Source organism: Enhydra lutris, unplaced genomic scaffold, assembly GCF_002288905.1.
Source record: "Enhydra lutris kenyoni isolate GAN:26980312 unplaced genomic scaffold, ASM228890v2 scaffoldscaffold12, whole genome shotgun sequence".
In the NCBI taxonomy this organism is placed as follows: domain Eukaryota; kingdom Metazoa; phylum Chordata; class Mammalia; order Carnivora; family Mustelidae; genus Enhydra; species Enhydra lutris.
The window spans coordinates 53,935,645-53,953,860 of record NW_019154096.1 but is presented as its reverse complement, the minus strand read 5'-3'; the positions used below and the strand labels follow the sequence as shown (position 1 = coordinate 53,953,860).

The window sequence follows — 18,216 nt, the reverse complement described above, 5'->3', positions numbered from 1 at the left end:
AGCCGCGGGGAGGGGGCGGGAGGAGAGAGGCGGCTTGGCTCTGGCTTGGTGCTTAGCTCCGCTCTGCCTCCGGCTCTGCGCTCACCTACTGCCCAAGCCTCCTGCTCCTGCCCCAGGACCCACAGCGGGACCCCAGTCCATCCCAGACAGCCCCAGCCCAGACAGCGTGCAACGCCGCCAGGGGGCGCCGTGTGAGCGCCCTATTTTGGCCACCCGGCGCCCCCTCCCACGGCCCAGGCGGGACGGGACGGGGGCGCCGGGGGCCATGCGGGGCCAGGGCCGCAAGGAGAGTTTGTCCGATTCCCGAGATCTGGACGGATCCTATGACCAGCTTACAGGTGAGTCAGGGGCTCAGGGGTCGCGGGAGGGTGCGTAGATTCCATCCCCCAGACCCTTAAGCCTATCTGACCCTGACCAGGCCCTTATTCACACTCTGCCCTATTCCCAGGCACCCTCCAGGCTGTTCGGGGCAGCAGAACAGTGGGCTTTAAAGCCTTAGGTCCCGTGGGGGGTGGGGGAGACAGGCGGGCAGGTGGGAAGAGGCAGCAGGTGTGGGCGTGTGTGACACAAAGCTAGGAGAGTGTCTGGAGTGGGAGGTGTTACGTGCGTGAGCGCCTGTCATTCTCTGTGTGTGTCTGTGTGTGTATATGTGTGTGCGCCTCCCTCAGCTGGTCTCCATGTGCCCTAGGCTTGATGACAGGGTGAGTGTTTTTGTTGGCTGTGCAATTGTATGATCTTGTCGGATGTTCGAGTGAGGTTGTGTAGGACTCTTGTATTAATGAAGTTGTTTTGACCATGTGTCTCTGTTCTATGTGCAGCTTTATGCTTTGAGTGTGTGACTCTGTATGAAGTGACATGTGACTATCAGACTGTGTCAGGGCTTCACTTTATTGGGGGGGTATATCTCTTTGTAAGACTTCATTGACTGTGACCCTCCTGGGGCAAGCATTTGTTAAAGTAGGTTGTATTGTGGTTTGTCTGGGTTTGTAATTGTGAGACTACGCAGATTATATTGGCATTTCGTGCTGATTGTGTACTTTCATGTGGCAGTGGGGTTCTCTGAGTGTTTATGACGTGTCTTACCCTTGCTGCCTCTCTGGTTTCCTGGCGTAGAAGGGGGCCTTTACCGCATACCACTGCTTCCTTGCATTTTCCACAAACAGCCCAGATGGACCCAAGGAGGGACTCTAGAGTCTGCCCAGCCTGGCTCCCAAGAACAGCACCTGGCCCTTCTGGGGAGGCTTTGTTTAGTGTTGGGTCATCACTCCCACCGCCCCCCACCCAGGAAAGTACTCAGAGATCATTCTTTCAACTGAAGCTCCTTTAACCACCTTCAACCACCCTCTAAGAACTTCATCCAATCCTGAAGGAAAACATCCCATCTAGCTTCCCCTCCAGACCCAGAGGTAGAAGCTCTTGGCCTGAAAGGTTCGTGTGACCTCCCCAGACTACTTTGCTGCCCAGGCATGCTCTGTCTCCAGCTGTATGGAGTACGCCTGGGCCCTCACATATTCCTGGGTTTGGTAGGCAGACCCACGTGTTTGTGTGGGTGACTGTGTCACCTTGTATACATTTCCATATGTGTGTGCTTTCTGTCTCATTGTGCAACCTGCCCAGGAACTCCAACAATGAATGGGAGGAGGGAGACTGTCTCCTGTATCTGAAACAAGTTGGGGAGGTGGGGGGAGCCCATGATCCTTGTCTGTCCTTAGGGGAGTGAGATTAAGTCTCCAGGATGGGAAACAGGACTAGGATCTAATGCCTTGGGAAAATGTCTCACCTTCTCATTGACCCTGGGGAAGTCCTAGTTCCTATGCTGAGACTCCCAGAAAGGAGAGCCCTTTGGCCCAGGCAGGCCCCAGATATGCACCCCAGATGTGGTTCAGACTGGGATGGAATCCAAAGGTCCAGTTCTGCTTTGACCTCTGTTCTCACCAACTCAGGATCCTTGAGAGTTTAAGGCCCCAGGGCGCTCATTAGCACCACATTAGTCAGTGTTTGCTTCCTGCTTTGATTGATTCTCCCCTTTAGTGGAATCATTCCCTCCCCACTTGCCTATTTGAAATAGAGACTAGGCGAAAGTGGGAAGCACTTGTATTGGAAGGTGCAGGAATGAGGCTTCTATTACTTTTGCTCTCTGGGTCTCACTTTTCTCATCTCTGTAATAGAGAATACTACATACATCTTGCTTGTCTGCCTCCCAAGGGAAATAGGTCAAATGTTGACTAGTGTCAAGAATGGGTGTTCATCACCAGCATCCTCACTGTACATAGCTCCACACATGACTTGGAAAGTAGAAATAGCACTACCAGGAGCTCTCCTTTCAAAGGAAGGCTTATCTTACAGCAACAGACAATTGAGGTTGGGACTCCCCCTGATAAGGTGATATAAAGTGCTGGGTGCCCTGAGATGCCTGAGCTGAAGCCTGAAGGGGAATCATTGTCCGAGGTGCTGAAGAGCACTCTGGATGGATGTACTGCCTTGCCTTCCTAGTTCCCAAAGTTCCTTCCCTGGGCAGGCAGGATTTCTGAGATGGGTATGGGGGTGGTCTTTGGCTTCGTCTGGTCTATTAGGTCGACAGAGAGGGAGTTCTTGTCATCAAGGCATTCTGGGTATACCCCTGATCATTTTACTCCTCCACTTCTCCATACACAAAGCTGGAAGAGATGGTGGGGGGGTGCTGCGGAGAATCTGAGCCCCACTCCGCCCCAGATCTACCCCCCTCTAGTCTTCCAAGCCTGGGAGGGCTACTTGGAAGCACGGCGTGGTGGGAAAAAGCAGCAATCAGTGGCAGTCCTGTTCAACCCAGAAGCAAAGAAAGGACTGGGGACGATGAGGAGAGAGTTGGGATCTGGCTGGCCAAGGCCTAAACTCGGGTCCCTGTTCCTAAATATCGTTTCCCCAGTCTGGGGCGCCCCCGTGTGGTCATAGAGCTTACGGAGCTGATTCCAAATGGGAATGTCGCCTCCAAATCGAGTGCAAAATTTGCATGGAGTTTAGAGGTGACTCTCGCCTAAATCCTAAATGTAGGATTTTTAGCCAAGAATACAGGATCCCAGTCGGAGGAGTGGAACTATGTCTCTCCTGTAGGCTGTCCCGGCAGTCTGAAGCCATCAGTGGGTCCTGAAAGGGTTTACTTTGGGTACAGCCCGGTAGAGAGGAATCCTGGAAAGGATCGGGGCTGGGAATGAGGGGAGGAGAGCTTGTTCCTCATGCATTTGGCTGGCGGCATACGATGGGAGAATGTGAAGCCACTGGAGCAAGACAGAGGGACACAAAACACAAAGTTATGAGGGAACGGGATTGGGAGCCACCTCTTTTTTACCACCCCACTACGATGTCCAGCTCCTCCTCCTTCCTCTTGCTCTCTCTCTCCCATAGGTTTAGGAAGTATGGAAGTGTGGGAAGTTGCCATGACAACGGTGTCCTTTTACCCCGTGCCAAATTGGGAGGAGGAGGTGTGCGACAGGCAGAGAAGGAAGGGCTGAAGAGGGGCAATAAAGAATAAGGTTCATTATCCCCTCGTCCAGCTCCTTTTTCACAACCCGTGGGTACCTCCCCTCCCCTCCCCACCAGAAATCCAGAAAACATTCCCAAAGAAGGCTGTGAGAGAGTCGGTCCCCCCCTCCCCCACCCCTGCCCCGCCCAGTCCAGGAACTTTAAGGATGGGTGCTTCAGATGACGGGGCCAGGGTGCGTTTTCCCCCTTGCAGCCCGGAGGAGACAGCGAGCGGAAGAAAACTCTGCTGTGCGAGATTCCTGTTCTGCAGGTCCGGCCCTCCCGCGCCGCCCACGCAGGGCCCACTCGAGTGGGGGCGGAGACCCGACCGCCCCCGGCCTTGGGGGCGGAGCTCGGCCAGTGCGCTCTCAGCAGAACCATGAACCGATGCCCCCGCAGGTGCCGGAGCCCGTTGGGGCAGGCGGCGAGATCCCTCTACCAGCTGGTGACTGGTTCGCTGTCGCCAGGTATGAGGAAGGGAGGAAGGGGCTGGACCCTTCAAAAAGTGAGTGAAGTGGGATAAGAACCTTACGGAGTGGGGAGGGGAAGGGCCCCTCAGAGATGGAGGGAGCGGGATCCCTCAAAAGAAAGGGTTTAAAGGGCAAGCTCCCTGACAGAGTGGAGCTAGAAATAGGGTTTCTTACAGAGAAGGTGGAGGATAGAGGTCTTCAAAGAGGAAAGGATCGGGGGCATTATGGTCCCTCAAGTGGTGGAGGATGAGGCAGGGCTTTTCACTGAGGATAGAGGAGGGCACCTTAAGTAGGTGGATGCAAGGGGCAAGACTCCTCGAAGGGATTAAAGGAGGAAGCTTGCAGGAGAACAGGGAAGAGGCACAACCCTTTCCTAAATTGCTTAGTTTAATGGGATCTTAAGATGATGGGGGTCAGTGTCCAGAAGGAAAAAATCCTGAGGTGGGACAGGACCAACATGAACTCAGCTAGTGAGTTCATGAATGATGGGATGAATAGACTAGTGTGGTATAAGGATTGTATATCACCACTTTATCTATCTCCGGGAGTCTGTATGAACAAGGCTATGCATCACTCAGCTTGTGATCACTAGGTCTGTGCATCCTTGGGGTTGTATATCTTTGGGACTCTGTGACATTGAAACTGCGTGTACCTGAGGTTCTGTGCTTTAGGGTTGGGTTAAGGGTTCCTGAGTCACACTAAGTGAGTTCTGTAGTCTTCCCAAGATTGTACCTTGGTCTGGGATGTGTGGAATTTATGATATGTGGATTGTGAATATCATATCACGGTACTGCTGAGATTTACACACACCTCCCCTTGGGTTTCCTTAGGGCTGCCTGGGCAAGGCCCACAGAACCTAGCATCACCTCCCCACCTGGCCTGGAGAGACCAAAACAACCTAGCCCCATGGCAGTCTGGGATCTGTAGTTCTCTGGCTCTCTCCATGGTATCCTCTTGAACACCTGGAGGCCTCTCCTTGCCATGTGTTCCCCAAAAGGAAGGGTGATAGGGCTGAGACAGAGCTATGCTCGGCAGTCTCTTGGGGAACATGTGTCCCTCAAGCCCCCCGCTTGGACCTGTCTCCAGTGACAGATGGCTGGAGCCCGGCAGGGCCAGCTCTCAATCATAGCAGGAATGACTTCCAGTCCCCAAAATAGCCCCAAAGCCTAGGGAGTTCATTAATCACCTAATGCAGCTGGGGGCTGCTGTGTCTCCTGGCCTGGCTGGGGATGGAGTGGGGCTGGGGAACTGAGAGAAGAGCTCTGGGGTCGTCACTGGCTGGGGTCTTCACTGTGGGGTCAAGGACAGATGAAAATGGTACAGCTACATAGGGTGGGTTCCCTCTTAAGGCAGTATTCTGGGTTTGAACTGTGAGACACAAACAACTAAATGTTAGGAGTATCTCTGCAGTGAGATTTGAGGGACCTAAGGAAGGCCCACCTAATGCTTCAAGATAGTGTTCTGTGTTGAGCCCTCATTCTGCCTGAAGTGCTTCCATTAAGATTTCAGTCCCTTGGGTGAAGAGCTAAGTGATACAGGGATGCTTAGGGAGGACAGATCTGAGCAAGTTTCTCTTTGGGCCCTGGGACTTGAAAGGTCTCTCAGTGGGGAGAAAGGAGAGTCTGGAAAACAGCTCACTCTTTCATTTACAGACCTTCCCACCAGAGGCCTTATTAATTAAGGACCTTGAGTCACTGTGAGGCTGGGTCAAGGTCTCTGAAGGTTGAGGGTGAGGGTGAGGGTGAGGGTGAGGGTCAGAAGAGGAGGGTCCAGGGACAGGGAAACAGCCTGCGAGGTTGTCAGTCTCTCCATCTGTGAATCAGCAGCAGAGAACCAGGTGTGACTGTGCTGCCTCTTTCATTCCAGATAGTCTGGCTTGGCATGCAAGGCTCCATGGAATCTGAGCCATTCTGGTCTTATCACTTACAGCTCCTCCAACACAAACTCAGCTACAGTCATCCAAGGCTCCTTGACACCCCCACACACATTGGAAGGACAGGCTGACAGATCTTTGGTCCTGGTTTAAGTCTTGATCCATCCTTCATCATCTGTGCTATCTTGGGAAAATCACTTCCCCTAAGCCTCAATTCTTTCTTCTGAAAATGGGTATACTACTACTCACTCTGACCATGTCAGCTGTAAACAAAGGAGTAATAGACCCTATCTCTCAGGTGTATTATGAGGACTAAGTGAAATAATATATGTAAAGTGTCCAGGACACAAAATGTGCTCAATAAATGTGGATCCCTTGTTAAGATAGACTGTTGACGTTTAGCCATCTTTTAAGAACCAGCTCAGGGGCACCTGGGTGGCTTAGTTGGTTAGGCATCTGTCTTCAGCTCTGGTCGAGATCTCGGGGTTCTGGGATGGAACCCTGCATCTTCAGGCCCCCTGGTCAGCAGGGAGCCTGATTTTCCCTCTGCCTCTGCCTGCTGTTCCCATTGCTTGTGCTCTCTGTGTCAATCAAATAAATAAATTCTTAAAAAATAAAAAAAGCTCAAAAAATACCCCCTCCAAGTTTTTCCTGACCTCCCAGTTAGAGAGCTTTTATAGTTAAATGAGCTTTTACAGCGTATTTCTTGGCCTGCCTAGAATAGTTCCTACCACATAGTGGTTATGTGCCTACTACGTAGTAGGCACATAACAAATACGTTTTGAATGAATAGAAGTTTTAAAATTCTCTCTCCCTGTCTCAGCTGTCTCTCCTTACCCAGTGGAAGCCAGAACCCCGTTTAGTTACTTTTGTTCCTCAAGCATCAGATCAGATCAGAGCCTGGCATTCAATTTATGTAAGTCGAATTTTAAACATCTTTGCCCTTTAGGAGCTTGGAATCTAGTTGAGGAAACAGGACTGATCCAGAAAGATCTGGGATCAAATATGCATCCTTTCATCTTGGTAGGTGACCTCAAGCATGTCTCTCTATCTCTGTGGACCTCCTTTATCTCATCAGTGAAATGGGCACAATACTATTGACTTTACCAACTTCATCGGGTTGTCATAAGAAGCCATCAAGATAACAACGTTTGTGGAAATGCTTTGTTAATTAAGGGTTATAGAAATGTAAGGGGGAGGAGATATTATGTTATTAATAATGTTAGCAAACGCTTCACAGTCATTCTGTGCCAGGAGTTATTCTAACAGCTTTCCATGTATTAATTCATTTACTCCTCTCAGCAACCATATGAGGTGGGAAACAGAGACACACACAGGTTAAGAACTTGCCCAGTTAATTGCAACTGACAAAACCAGGATTTGAACCCAGGGAACCTGGCACTCTGTTCCCTACCATGCTATGCTTCCTCCTTGTACTATTCCCACTTAATAACATTACAGAATTAGGTGCTAAGTTTTGAAGGCCCAAAATTGAGTTCACTAGAAATTCAGGTAGCTGGGAGCCTCCTGAGGGCTGGAGGTCCTGTTAGGTAAGAACTGTAGAACAGAAGGAGAACAGAAAGGGCATTCACAGCAGGAGCAAAGGCACAGAGATAGCACTTAGTTTGATGTGTTTGGGGGACAGTGAGGAGGCCCAAGTGACTGGAAAGAAAGGAATCTGCTGATGAGGGTAGGGGGAATTAAATGCCAGGTGTGGAATTTGGGCAGTAATAGGGAGATACTTGGTGGTTTCATCTGTAAATCCGTAACCTCTAAGGTGTGGGAAACCGAAAGCAGTTTCTAGATTGACTTCTTCCTGGAGGAGGGGTAGAGGGGCAAGCAGAGGACCAAGCCAGCCTGTGGCACACCCTTCCTCCCTTCCTTTCCACACTTTCCAGGGATGTTGTGGGGTGGGGCATTAGGGAAGGGGTAAAATAAGGTAGGAGATGGACGCCTGACCCCCAGTGGTGGCCATGTAGAACTGCAGATCAGTGAACTTCAAATGAAGTGGTTGGGACAGCCCCACCCAGACTTTCAACCCACAGCTGGAGGGGAGACACACTCATCCCAGAGCTGGACAAGAGGGAGGACTCCCTCTGGGGTCAGCCCCCCTAACCTGGCCTCCTGATTGGGCAAGCTGTCTAAGAAGGGAACCAGTGTAGTGTGTCAGACTGGGTTAAAACTGAGGCTCTGACTCTTACTGATCTTGGTGATTTTTCTTAACTTCCTTTTGCCTTAGTTTCACCGCCTGTAATATGGAGATAATGGTACTTCCTTCATAGGTTAATTATGAAAATTAAATGTGATCATGTCTGGGGATACCTGGAGGCTCACTCAGTTGGAAGAATATGTGACTTTTGGTTCTGGGGTTGTAGGTTCTAGCCCCACGTTGGGTGTAGAGATTACTTAAAAGATAAAATCTTAGGGGTGCCTGGGTGGCTCAGTCGGTTAAGTGTCTGCCTTCAACTCCGGTCATGATCCCGGGGTCCTGGAATCAAGGCCCACATCAGGCTCCTTGCTCAGCCAGGAGTCTGCTTCTCCTTCTCCCACCACCCCACTTGTGTTCACTCTCTTGCTGTCTTTCTCTGTCAAATAAAGAAATAAAATCTTTTTTAAAAAATAAAATCTTAAAAAAAAATGTGATAGGAGGGCGCTTGATATAATGAGCACTGGGTGTTACATGCAACTGATGAATCACTAAATTCTACTCCTGAAACTAATAATACACTATAGGTTAACTAATCTGAATTTCAATTAAACATTTTTTAAAGTATGATCATGACTGTAAGCACATACATGTTATCTGGCACGTAGTGAGTGCTTAGTCAGTGTTCCCCAGCTGTGGTAGTAGTTCGGAGGCTCCTGTCTTCTGGCTCACTGGCTCTGCAGGCCTCTCCCCCCTTACAAATATGCATACCCGCCTCCCCCCCCATGCACACAGCCACCACCACCACTACCACTATTGGGAAAGAGGAGGGGGGATGGGGGAGGGGGCTCCAGGAATGCTCCAGCGGGAGAGGTAGATGGTTTCCTTGAAGGGTTCAGATTTCCCTCATACTCCAGCTTCTCCATCAACTCACTAACGATTTTCAAGGAGTAGGCAAGGCTTGCAGATCCTGGGTGAGAGGAAGGTAGGAGCTCACTCTCTCTGCTCCCAAGGAATTTGAATCTGGGTGGGGGAGGGGAAATGTAGCCACAAAAAGTCCCCGCCCCAGAGGGTCATAATAAGGCTAAGGAGCCTTTTTCCTGCCTAGGCTATTGGACTTAATCCTCCTTCTCTTGGGCCTCAGTTTCCCTGCCTGTGGCCTAGGGAAAGGGAGTGCTTTCTGCCTCATGGTCACCATGGCAACCACAGATCAATGTTGATAGTGTCCTCCTGACTGGAGAGGTCACTGCTTTCTCCCCACTTATATTCTCATACAGCTCCACGCAGATGCAATTACACAATCACTGCAGACCCATACTCCTAATATAGGACACATCTCTACTATCAGTCCTCAGACCCATATCCCACAGCCCTGCTAAACACATATGCCTCATAACCCCTACACACTCAGAAACTCTCCAGTGCACTCACTGTCAGTGCAGACATATATACAATTCTGTGTAAACCACACACAGAGATACACATAGTCAGACACAGGAACCCACACAAGAAAACACCTAGCCGCTTACATTCTGCCACTTATTCTGTTACTTACACATGCATGGCTCACAGTTTCCCTCATACACACACATACACACACATACACTGCCCTTCCCTGCCCTCTCCCGGAGCATTGCTCCTCCCTCTGCCCCCCTCCCTCTGGCACAGAGTAGCCACAAGGTGTCTGGGGGAAGCTGTCCTCAGGGACAGAGGCAGGTCACCGCCTTCCTCCTCTGGCCTGGCCTGTTCTGGCCCATATCCTTCTTGCCAAAGGCTCCTGAGGAGATGCCAGTCTGTAGGCTGAAGTGGCCCTGGAAAGAGGAAGAGGCTGTGGCTGGGAGGTGTGTGGGGCAGAGGCGGGGTGAGGGGGCGGGAGAGGGAGGAGATCTTGGGAGGGAGAGGGGGAGGGAGGCTGCCAGCGGTCCTACTCCTGCTGGGGAGCCTGAGGGGGAGGTGGTGTGAGGAGGGCTGCCATTGTGCCCTGGCCCCAGCTGGAGGGGGGGTCGGCCATGCCTCAGGCCCACCATGAACCTGGAAGGGCTAGAGATGGTTGCTGTGCTTGTGGTCCTCGCTCTGTTTGTCAAGGTCCTGGAGCAGTTTGGCCTCTTTGAGCCTGTCTCCTTGGAAGGTAACCCAGGTGTCTGGCTGTGTCTGGGCTGCTGACTAGAGGAGCAGATACCCCGCAGCACTGGGGAGGGGGTCCTCTGCTTTTATGACTGGGGACAGGGGTAAGCATGTTAGTGATGGGATATGGCATCTGGGGGAGGTGAGGAGGGGTGCTTGGGGAACAGGACATCTGAGAGAGGTAAAGAGGGAAATTCAAGGAGTGGGTGTCGGGGAGGGGCTTCTGGGGGAGGTGAGGAGGGAATCTGGGGGCTGGGTGTCTAAGGGAGGTGAAGAGAGAGGGCCAGGGGCCAGGGTGTTTTGGGGGTGATGAGGGGCACAGCATGGGAGGACTGGGGTATGGAGATGAGGGGACTCTACTGGGGACATGAGGAGAGGTCTGGAAACAGGCAGAGCTATCAGGAGTAGAGAAAGGAAGTTCTAGGGATCCTGAGATAACACCAGACTGCTGGGGGAGTCCCTTTGGAGCCTGGGGCCCACAGTGGCTCTGAAGATGTGTGTGACTCTCCACACCTCCATCCTTGCTGGTGAAGTTACAGAGTGTGCATGGACTGTGTGTGAGACACAGGGGGTATGACCATGTGTTCGTCTGTGTGAAAAAGGACCAAGTGTGTGACTGTGTGAGCCTTTGTATGGGACAGAGATGTGATTTAACGTGTCAGAGGGACAGGGTTTGTGGCTTTGTGAGGTGGAGAATATGACTGTGCCTGAGGGGGCAGGTTGTGTGGCTGGGCCCCTTGGGGTACTGGATTGTGTGCGTGGCTGCTCTCAGAGTTCCCTGAGGAAATACCAGCTCCATACTCAAGGCTTGGGATGGGGGGTGGGCTCAGGAGGGACAGGAGTGTGAACACTGTGAATGAGACCTTTATAGATCAGCTCTGGCAAGAGAGTGAGGGGTAGAACATGTCAGGGACCTTGCTTCCCAGGGCCCCTTGCCTTCCCAGTTTGTCTCAGGATCTCCAGGGCCTGGACACTGGGAATGAGAAATCAATTCTCCACATCACCCCAAAGTCTAGTGAGGAGAGAGGAGAGTGATATTGGAAGTAGAGAAGGGAGTGTGCTCTGCCTCCCCTGAGAGATTCGGCCTCTCCCTCCTCTTCACACAGACTGTGCAGCTCCATATTCTCCATTTCCACCAGGGACAGGAAAATAGGCAAAAACCATGATAGGAGGGCTATAGGGCAGACACCAGGGAGAACTGGAAAGATGTGAAAGGGAAGTGGAGACAAGAGAAAGGGTCAATGAATTGCCTGCTCTAGGGTTCAGTAGGAGCAGGAAACTCCCAAATCACCTGCTATCCTCTGCTGCATTTATCAGAGTGGGGTTGGAAGCAAGGGTTGGTCCTAGATGAATTGAGGTTCATCCAATCCTGAAAGGATGAAGTCAGTTTGGCTCTGACGTGCCATGCCCTTTAGACTGTGGTGGGAAGAGGGGTCATTCAGGAAACCCAGGTGTTCAGTAGCCTGAAGGTAGCTCTTTCCCCTCCCACATTTCAGGGGAGCCTAGAGGAGATGGAGTCCTGGGAGCAGGGAGGGAACCAGGGAAAGGGCGGAAGTGTGAAGATGGGGAGGTTGGTTGGGGGGGGGGTGCCGTCCCCCTCCCCCATCCTTCCCAGTCCAGCTGCAACCACACCACCGGAGGCCCCATGCGCAATCCGGCTTTGGGAAACCAAAGCCGGGGCTAATGGAGCCTTGGGCTGGGGGCCAGGCCGCCATCGATCCCCCACTCAGCCCATGGTCTCCCTCCTACTTCTCCATAGCTCTGCAGGGGGAGGGGAAGAGAGGACGCATTGGAGGGTGAGGCATTTATTTTAAGCAGTTACCTCCTGGGAGCAGGGCCGGGTCCTGAAGGGTGAGGCCTGGTTTTGGGGGGGTGGAGCCTGCATGGGAGCTGGGATGCCCTAGTAACCTACAACCCAAGGAAGTTGGGCCCCTCCAGGAATGGACCGAGGCCAACTTCAGTTGGCCAGTCAGTGTGCTAGGACCCTGTGGACTCTGATCCCGGAGTCTGGAGGCGGGTGCTGTCGGGAGACAGGCACACCAACGCAGAGCCCTCCTTGGGATGCACTTAGAGCTGTAGGACACAGGTGTAAATAAGGGGAAGTGAGGGGAATTGTGGTCAGTGGCTCTGGATAGTCCCACGTTACAAAAAATACTCATCTCCAAGGTCTGTTATTGCTTCAAAGTTTGCTATCACATCACCTTCAAAGACATGGGAGGGGACACACTTTTAGGGTGGATGACTTAGCTGAAGAGGAACTTTGTTCCACTGGCAGGGAGATTCTAGGTGCCCTGGGATGAGGAGTTATATAAGGAAGGGTGGGCAGAACAATTATGGGTTCTGTTGGTGATGTGCAGTCTTGGGTATCTGGGTGCCATGGGCACCTAAGTCACAACATGATATGGCTATGTGTCGTGGTGACCTCGATATGTGTCATAATGTTACAGGGTCACAGTGTATTATACTGCCCTTAACACACCATGTCATGATGTCCCATGTGTTTTTGTATGGTTTGATCATGCAGCATGTAAGAAGGCCTGTGTGGGTCCTCATATATGTGTGTCATTTTTCCTAGGCCACATCTATACATGTTTATATTAAGGAATACTGTGTCAAAGTGTGTGTGTACCTGTGTATGTGTGCATGTGTTGGGGCCTCCTTAATTAGGCCATTGGGTTTGAGTGAGTTGCATGGTATCAAGCTGTCTCTGTATGGCATCCATCACCGTGATTTATCATTCTGTGTGTCACTATACATGCTTGTCACTGTGTGTGTGTGTGAGAGAGAGACAGAGACATGGAGGTGTTCCTACCCAGGCAGTACTTGGGTTGGACATCACACTTAAATGTCCAGCTATAGCACTGGAGCCAAGGGCCTTGGGTCAGCAGCCACGGAGGCCAATGCCACCTCCCCTTGGTGGCCTCACTGTCCCCAACTGCGCCCCATTATACAAGATGCCTGAGTGGACTTTCTATGCCTGTGAAACCCGCTGGGCTTCCCTAGCTACTAACTAACCCCAGCTACTCTCACCATTCTCCTCCAGTCCTCTCCCAATACCCCAGCCCTCAGGGTTGATTTGTGATGGTGGGGAGGGGGATGGAAGGATAGTGGAGGTTAATGTGCCTTCCTGGGGTCTTCTCTCTTCCTAGGCCACCCTCCGGGGCCCACTAAAAAAGCGCTGAAGCAGCGGTTCCTCAAGCTGCTGCCTTGCTGCGGGCCCCAGGCCCTGCCCTCAGTCAGTGAAAGCAAGTGCCTCTCCTGTGCTTCCGGGGGCGGGGCCCGTATGTGTCGGGGTGTGACCAGTGTGACAGAGGCGGGCCTGCGTGTATGTTTGTGTGTGTGTGTGTGTGTGTGTGTGCGCGCGCGAGCGCGCGTGACCGGTGGGGGTGGGCGCTAGTAGGTCCGAGTTGGGGAGGGCCCAGCTACCCGGCCAGGAGCCAGCTGAATGTGAGGGCGTGGCCAGTGGGGGGGCGGGGCCCGATTGTCTGGACGTCACCGATCAGCAAAATGAGTGAGCCCCGGGTGTCTGGGCGTGGCCAGAGTGGCAGGGCTGAGACCTGAGACTGTGTGGGTATGGCCAATGTGGCGGGGCAAGACCAGACAGCTGTGAGGTCTGTGCGTGTCATAGTGCCTGTGTCTGTGGCCCCCTGCCCGCCCCGGGCATGTTTTGGGCCTGGAGATGCATGTCTCCCCTGCCCTGACCTGGCTGGATGCAGGTGCCTAGGATGGAGCCCACCTTCCTCCAGATGCCAGGATACTTGGGTTTCCTAGTCCCAGCTGGTCCCGAACTGAGTGGCCTCACTTTGTCTCCCGGCCTGTTTCCTCAGTTTGGGCCTTGCCCACCCCATAAGGTCATACTGAATTTTGCAAGCCAGGGAGACCCATTTGTAGTTATTTGAGAATGTCATTGTGTTTCATTCCACTGGGTCCCACGTGGGGGTCGATTCGGGAAAATGACAGTCGTGAGTCCCACATGCATGTGTGCGTGGGGTCTGTTTCGTGTGTGTCTGTGCTCGTTCATTATGTGTGCCTCTGGGCGCGGGGGTGGGGTGTGTGCATTTGTTAACACGCAGGTCTGTGAGATTTGCTGTTGAGTGAGGGGTGAGGTGTGTGTCTGCCTTTGGCCGGGTCTTCCACTTTCTCGGTGACAGTTCGCTCCCTTCAGCATTAGCAGTCCCAGCTTCCCTCCGCCCCCACAGACCCCGCCCGCTGGACCCAGGTGACTTACTTTCCTGGTGGGGGCGGGGACGGGGGCCTTCGGGAAAGTGGGGTGGGGGCACTTGCCTGGGGACTGGATGTTGGGAGCTGGGCAGGACCGAAATAGGGCCACGGATGAAGCCTTAGCTAAGGTTTACCGGGAGCAGGGTAGGGGTGGGGTCTGGATGGACTTGGCTGGAGCTGGGCGGGGCATGGCTCGAGCATGGCTGGGGTAGGCGGGGATTGGCTGGAGGGAAGGATCTGGGCGGGGCAAGTATGGGGCTGAGCTGATGGGGTGTGGGGCTGCAGTGGGGAAAGGCCCGGAGCTTGGACCCTCAGACGCTTCCTCTTGAACCCGGTTCCTCTACCCCTCCCTTTCTGGGACGAAGATGGGGCTGGAGGCCTTCCCCTTCAACCAGGTCAAGGGCCCAGGGGCCAGCGATGACTCGGACCCCGGCTCTGGGGCCAGGCCTGCCGATGGGTCCAGCCAACTGATAGACCTGGAAGCTAACCAGCGTCTTCTTTTTGCCTTGATATCCGGGGTCCAGGGAATTGGCAGGCTGATCTCTGGTGTTAGAGTTGGGGAGGATGGGTGGGTCGGTGATTTTGAAGAGGGTTCATGGAGGCCGGGCCTGAGGCGCGGCTGTCCCCCTCTCCCCCCACACTGCCCCCCTGCAGACAGCGTGGAGGATGAGTTTGAACTGTCCACGGTGTGTCACCGGCCAGAGGGTCTGGAGCAGCTGCAGGAGCAAACCAAATTCACGCGCAAGGAATTGCAGGTCCTGTACCGGGGCTTCAAAAATGTGAGTGCAAAGCAGGGCCAAACTGGGTGAGGGGAGAGGCCTATCCAGGACTTTCAAGATTGGCCTGGATGCTTTAGGAATGTGAGAGGAAAGGGGAGGGGGAGGGACCCCTCTTCCCTAGACTTATAGCGGGAGGCTCTGGCCGATTTGAGGCAAGGTGGAGCCTGTAGACTGGCCTGCTGGTTAGTTCTGTGTTTTTCAAACTTGTGCACTGAGAAGTCTTGCCTTCCTAAAAAGAACTACTTGGTGAGCCCCCGGTGACAGGAATATTTTCCTTCTCTGGGAGCCTCTGGCATGGAGTAGGTGGTGGCGAGTGAAATGGGGTTTTATTCTGCCCTCAGTCTGGTTTCTGACTCTCCCCCCACCTCCCAGGAGTGTCCCAGCGGAATTGTCAATGAGGAGAACTTCAAGCAGATTTACTCTCAGTTCTTTCCTCAAGGAGGTGAGGGGGCAAGGCCTGAGATGAAGCAGCTATCCATCTCTAGGCTGAACTGGGGAGAGGGCTCTGGAGGGGCTGGGAATGCCAAGTGATAAGAGGGGTTTGGGGAACCCCACAGAAGGAGGAAGTCCTCTCCTGTCTGAAAGCCAAAGTTATCCACCCTTATCCTACAGACTCCAGCACATATGCCACTTTTCTCTTCAATGCCTTTGACACCAACCATGATGGCTCCGTCAGTTTTGAGGTGAGCTGGAGGAGGTGGGTCAGGGAGGCCTGTTTCTTGGGGCTTCAGGGCCAGGATCCACAGGCCAAACCCATATTGGGGATTGGGTAAAGGGCATCTGAATATCTCCTCTGTCTCCTTTCCAGGACTTTGTGGCTGGTTTGTCGGTGATTCTCCGGGGAACCATAGACGACAGACTAAACTGGGCCTTTAACTTGTATGACCTCAACAAGGATGGCTGCATCACCAAGGAGGTGTGGGGCAACTGAAGAGTTGGAGAGCTTTTATGTGTGGGGGGAGGTGCAAAGGGCCCTAAGGAGGAAAATGTGACCCACACATGCTTCATCAGCGAGGGGTGAGGGCTGCCCTAGGCTCTAGGCCTCCTGATTTAGAGCCTGGAGGTTCTGAGGAAGGATTCTTTTCTCTCTTGGCCTACCAGGAAATGCTTGATATCATGAAATCCATCTATGACATGATGGGCAAGTATACCTATCCTGCACTCCGAGAGGAGGCCCCAAGGGAGCATGTGGAGAGCTTCTTCCAGGTGCCTGGGACTGGGTAGGCTGGAGGGTCCTGGAGTGAAGGGAAGGAGGCAAGGTCCTGGCAGGGAACTTAACTGAATTCTGCCTTCCTCTCTCCTGTCATCCCTCCTGTTCTCTCTACCTGACTACTTTTTGGCAGAAGATGGACAGGAACAAGGATGGCGTGGTGACCATTGAGGAATTCATTGAGTCTTGCCAAAAGGTACGGACCCCTGCCAGCCACATTTCCATGATCTGGACTCAGGGTCCAATTCAGTGATGTAAGAGAAAAAGTTCCTTTGGGGAGAGTATCATCTCCCTAACTTGCCCACACTCCTGAGTCCAGTTCCTTCACAACTCGGGGAGGACTGTCCCTTCCCTACTTCAGATCTCTCGGGTGTCTCCTTCCTTGCTGCCTCTGTCTCTGAATGTCCCGATTTCAGGTGAATGTCACTCTCTGTGTCGCTGATAAGCTCTTTTTTATTTCTCTCTCTCTCTCTCTCTCTCCAATCTGCCCCTCCCCCACCATGGCTACAGGACGAGAACATCATGAGGTCCATGCAGCTCTTTGACAATGTCATCTAGCTCCCTAGGAAAGGGGGTCAGTTGTCCTGGAGGGACCATACTCTAGCCCTAGTGCAGGTGGAACTAGCCCTTCTCTTCCCAGGTCTGTCCTCATCCTAGCCCAGCCCTGGGGGCTGTAGGAATCTAAGAGCCTGGGGATTCAGTGGTCCAGATTGCTGGAGCTAAAGGGGCCAGGGCATGGGTAGAATGTATCTGTGGGGTGTTCCTAACTCCCAACAGCTCCCACCCTCTTCCTGCCTGACACTCAGTGCTGAGGGTACCCCTGCTATAGGAAATAAATGGTTCTTCACCTTCCATCGCCACTTTAGAAACTACAACACTAGACAGAATGTCTCCTGCTATGGTGCTTTCCCTATCCCTGACCTCATATGCATTTCCTCTAAGATTTCCTTCTCAGAGAGTCTGCTCTGTCCATGCACTGACTGGCCTTTCAGACCAGGGCCTTTGAGAGCCTTGTAGGAGGGGGACAAGAAGGCCTGAGCCAGGTGGTTAGATCATAGATGGCTGGGGTAGAGTTCAGAAAGGCCTGGAGATTGTCAGTGACACCTCAAGGCATGCCAGGCTATAGCTCTGAGCTCCACAGGTTTGCTACCCCAGGCTATCAGAATATGAGTTCCAGGCCCTTCAGAAGACTCTGTCTCCTTGGAAATGCCCCAGAAATTTCCATACTCTCCTCAGTATTCCAGGAGAGCCTGGGATCCTGATGTCTGGCTCATGCCTGGAATTCCTTCCTCTCCTTCCTTCCTGTTTGTTGGGGTGGAGGTAGCAGCAGGGGAATATGGATGGGAGATGTCCCAGCTGATATCTGCCAAAGTTTTAGCCTATCCTCCCTGATGGATACAACTTAAGTTTTCATTTGCCATTTCTTCTAGACTTGGAGGCATGGAGTGAGTCAGGGACCATCCAGTGGATGCCTTAGAAGAAAGGGGAAGGAGGGAGGCAGGCATAGCATGCCTGTGAGGGGGCATTCACTAGAATCTTTGATCTACCCAGGCTCTGTTCCAACACCCACATAACCTCCTCAATTCCTACTTAGGGTCTCCTCTTGCTTTATTCAATCTACCCAGAGATGCCCCTGTACACACCTAGAAGGCAGGGACCACCCTTGCCATGTTGCCACCCTTTAATAAACCTGCTCGTTCCATTTAGCTCACCCTCCCAGTCAGTCAGGATCTGAGGGGAAGGGCCCTGAGGGAGCTCCCTTTCCCATCAGAACACTGTTGACTGCTCTGCATTTTTGGCTTCTCTGTATATTTTGTAAAATAAAAAAATACACCAATCCAATAAAACACAATGGCTATGCACAGGCTGCTGTCTCTGCCTTTTTGTCCCTCCTA

The 18,216-nt window shown here is 52.7% G+C and overlaps 1 protein-coding gene across 7 annotated transcripts; it reads left to right on the top strand.

Annotated features, from left to right (window-relative positions):
* The first annotated feature begins 70 nt into the window (after positions 1-70).
* On the top strand, positions 71-18,183 carry LOC111144831 (potassium voltage-gated channel interacting protein 2). 7 transcript variants are annotated; one of them, XM_022499345.1, is made up of 10 exons: positions 71-338; positions 13,261-13,356; positions 14,277-14,330; positions 14,987-15,111; positions 15,484-15,553; positions 15,724-15,794; positions 15,920-16,027; positions 16,213-16,317; positions 16,455-16,517; positions 16,832-18,183. In XM_022499345.1, exons 1-10 carry the CDS (start codon positions 266-268, stop codon positions 16,877-16,879), a joined length of 813 nt encoding a protein of 270 aa, XP_022355053.1. In that variant the 5' UTR covers positions 71-265; the 3' UTR covers positions 16,880-18,183. The 7 variants fall into 7 exon arrangements, with proteins under 7 accessions (XP_022355053.1, XP_022355052.1, XP_022355054.1 ...); XM_022499344.1 differs by having other exon boundaries at positions 266-338; positions 14,232-14,330; XM_022499346.1 differs by lacking the exon at positions 14,277-14,330 and having other exon boundaries at positions 266-338.
* The last annotated feature ends 33 nt before the right edge of the window (positions 18,184-18,216 follow it).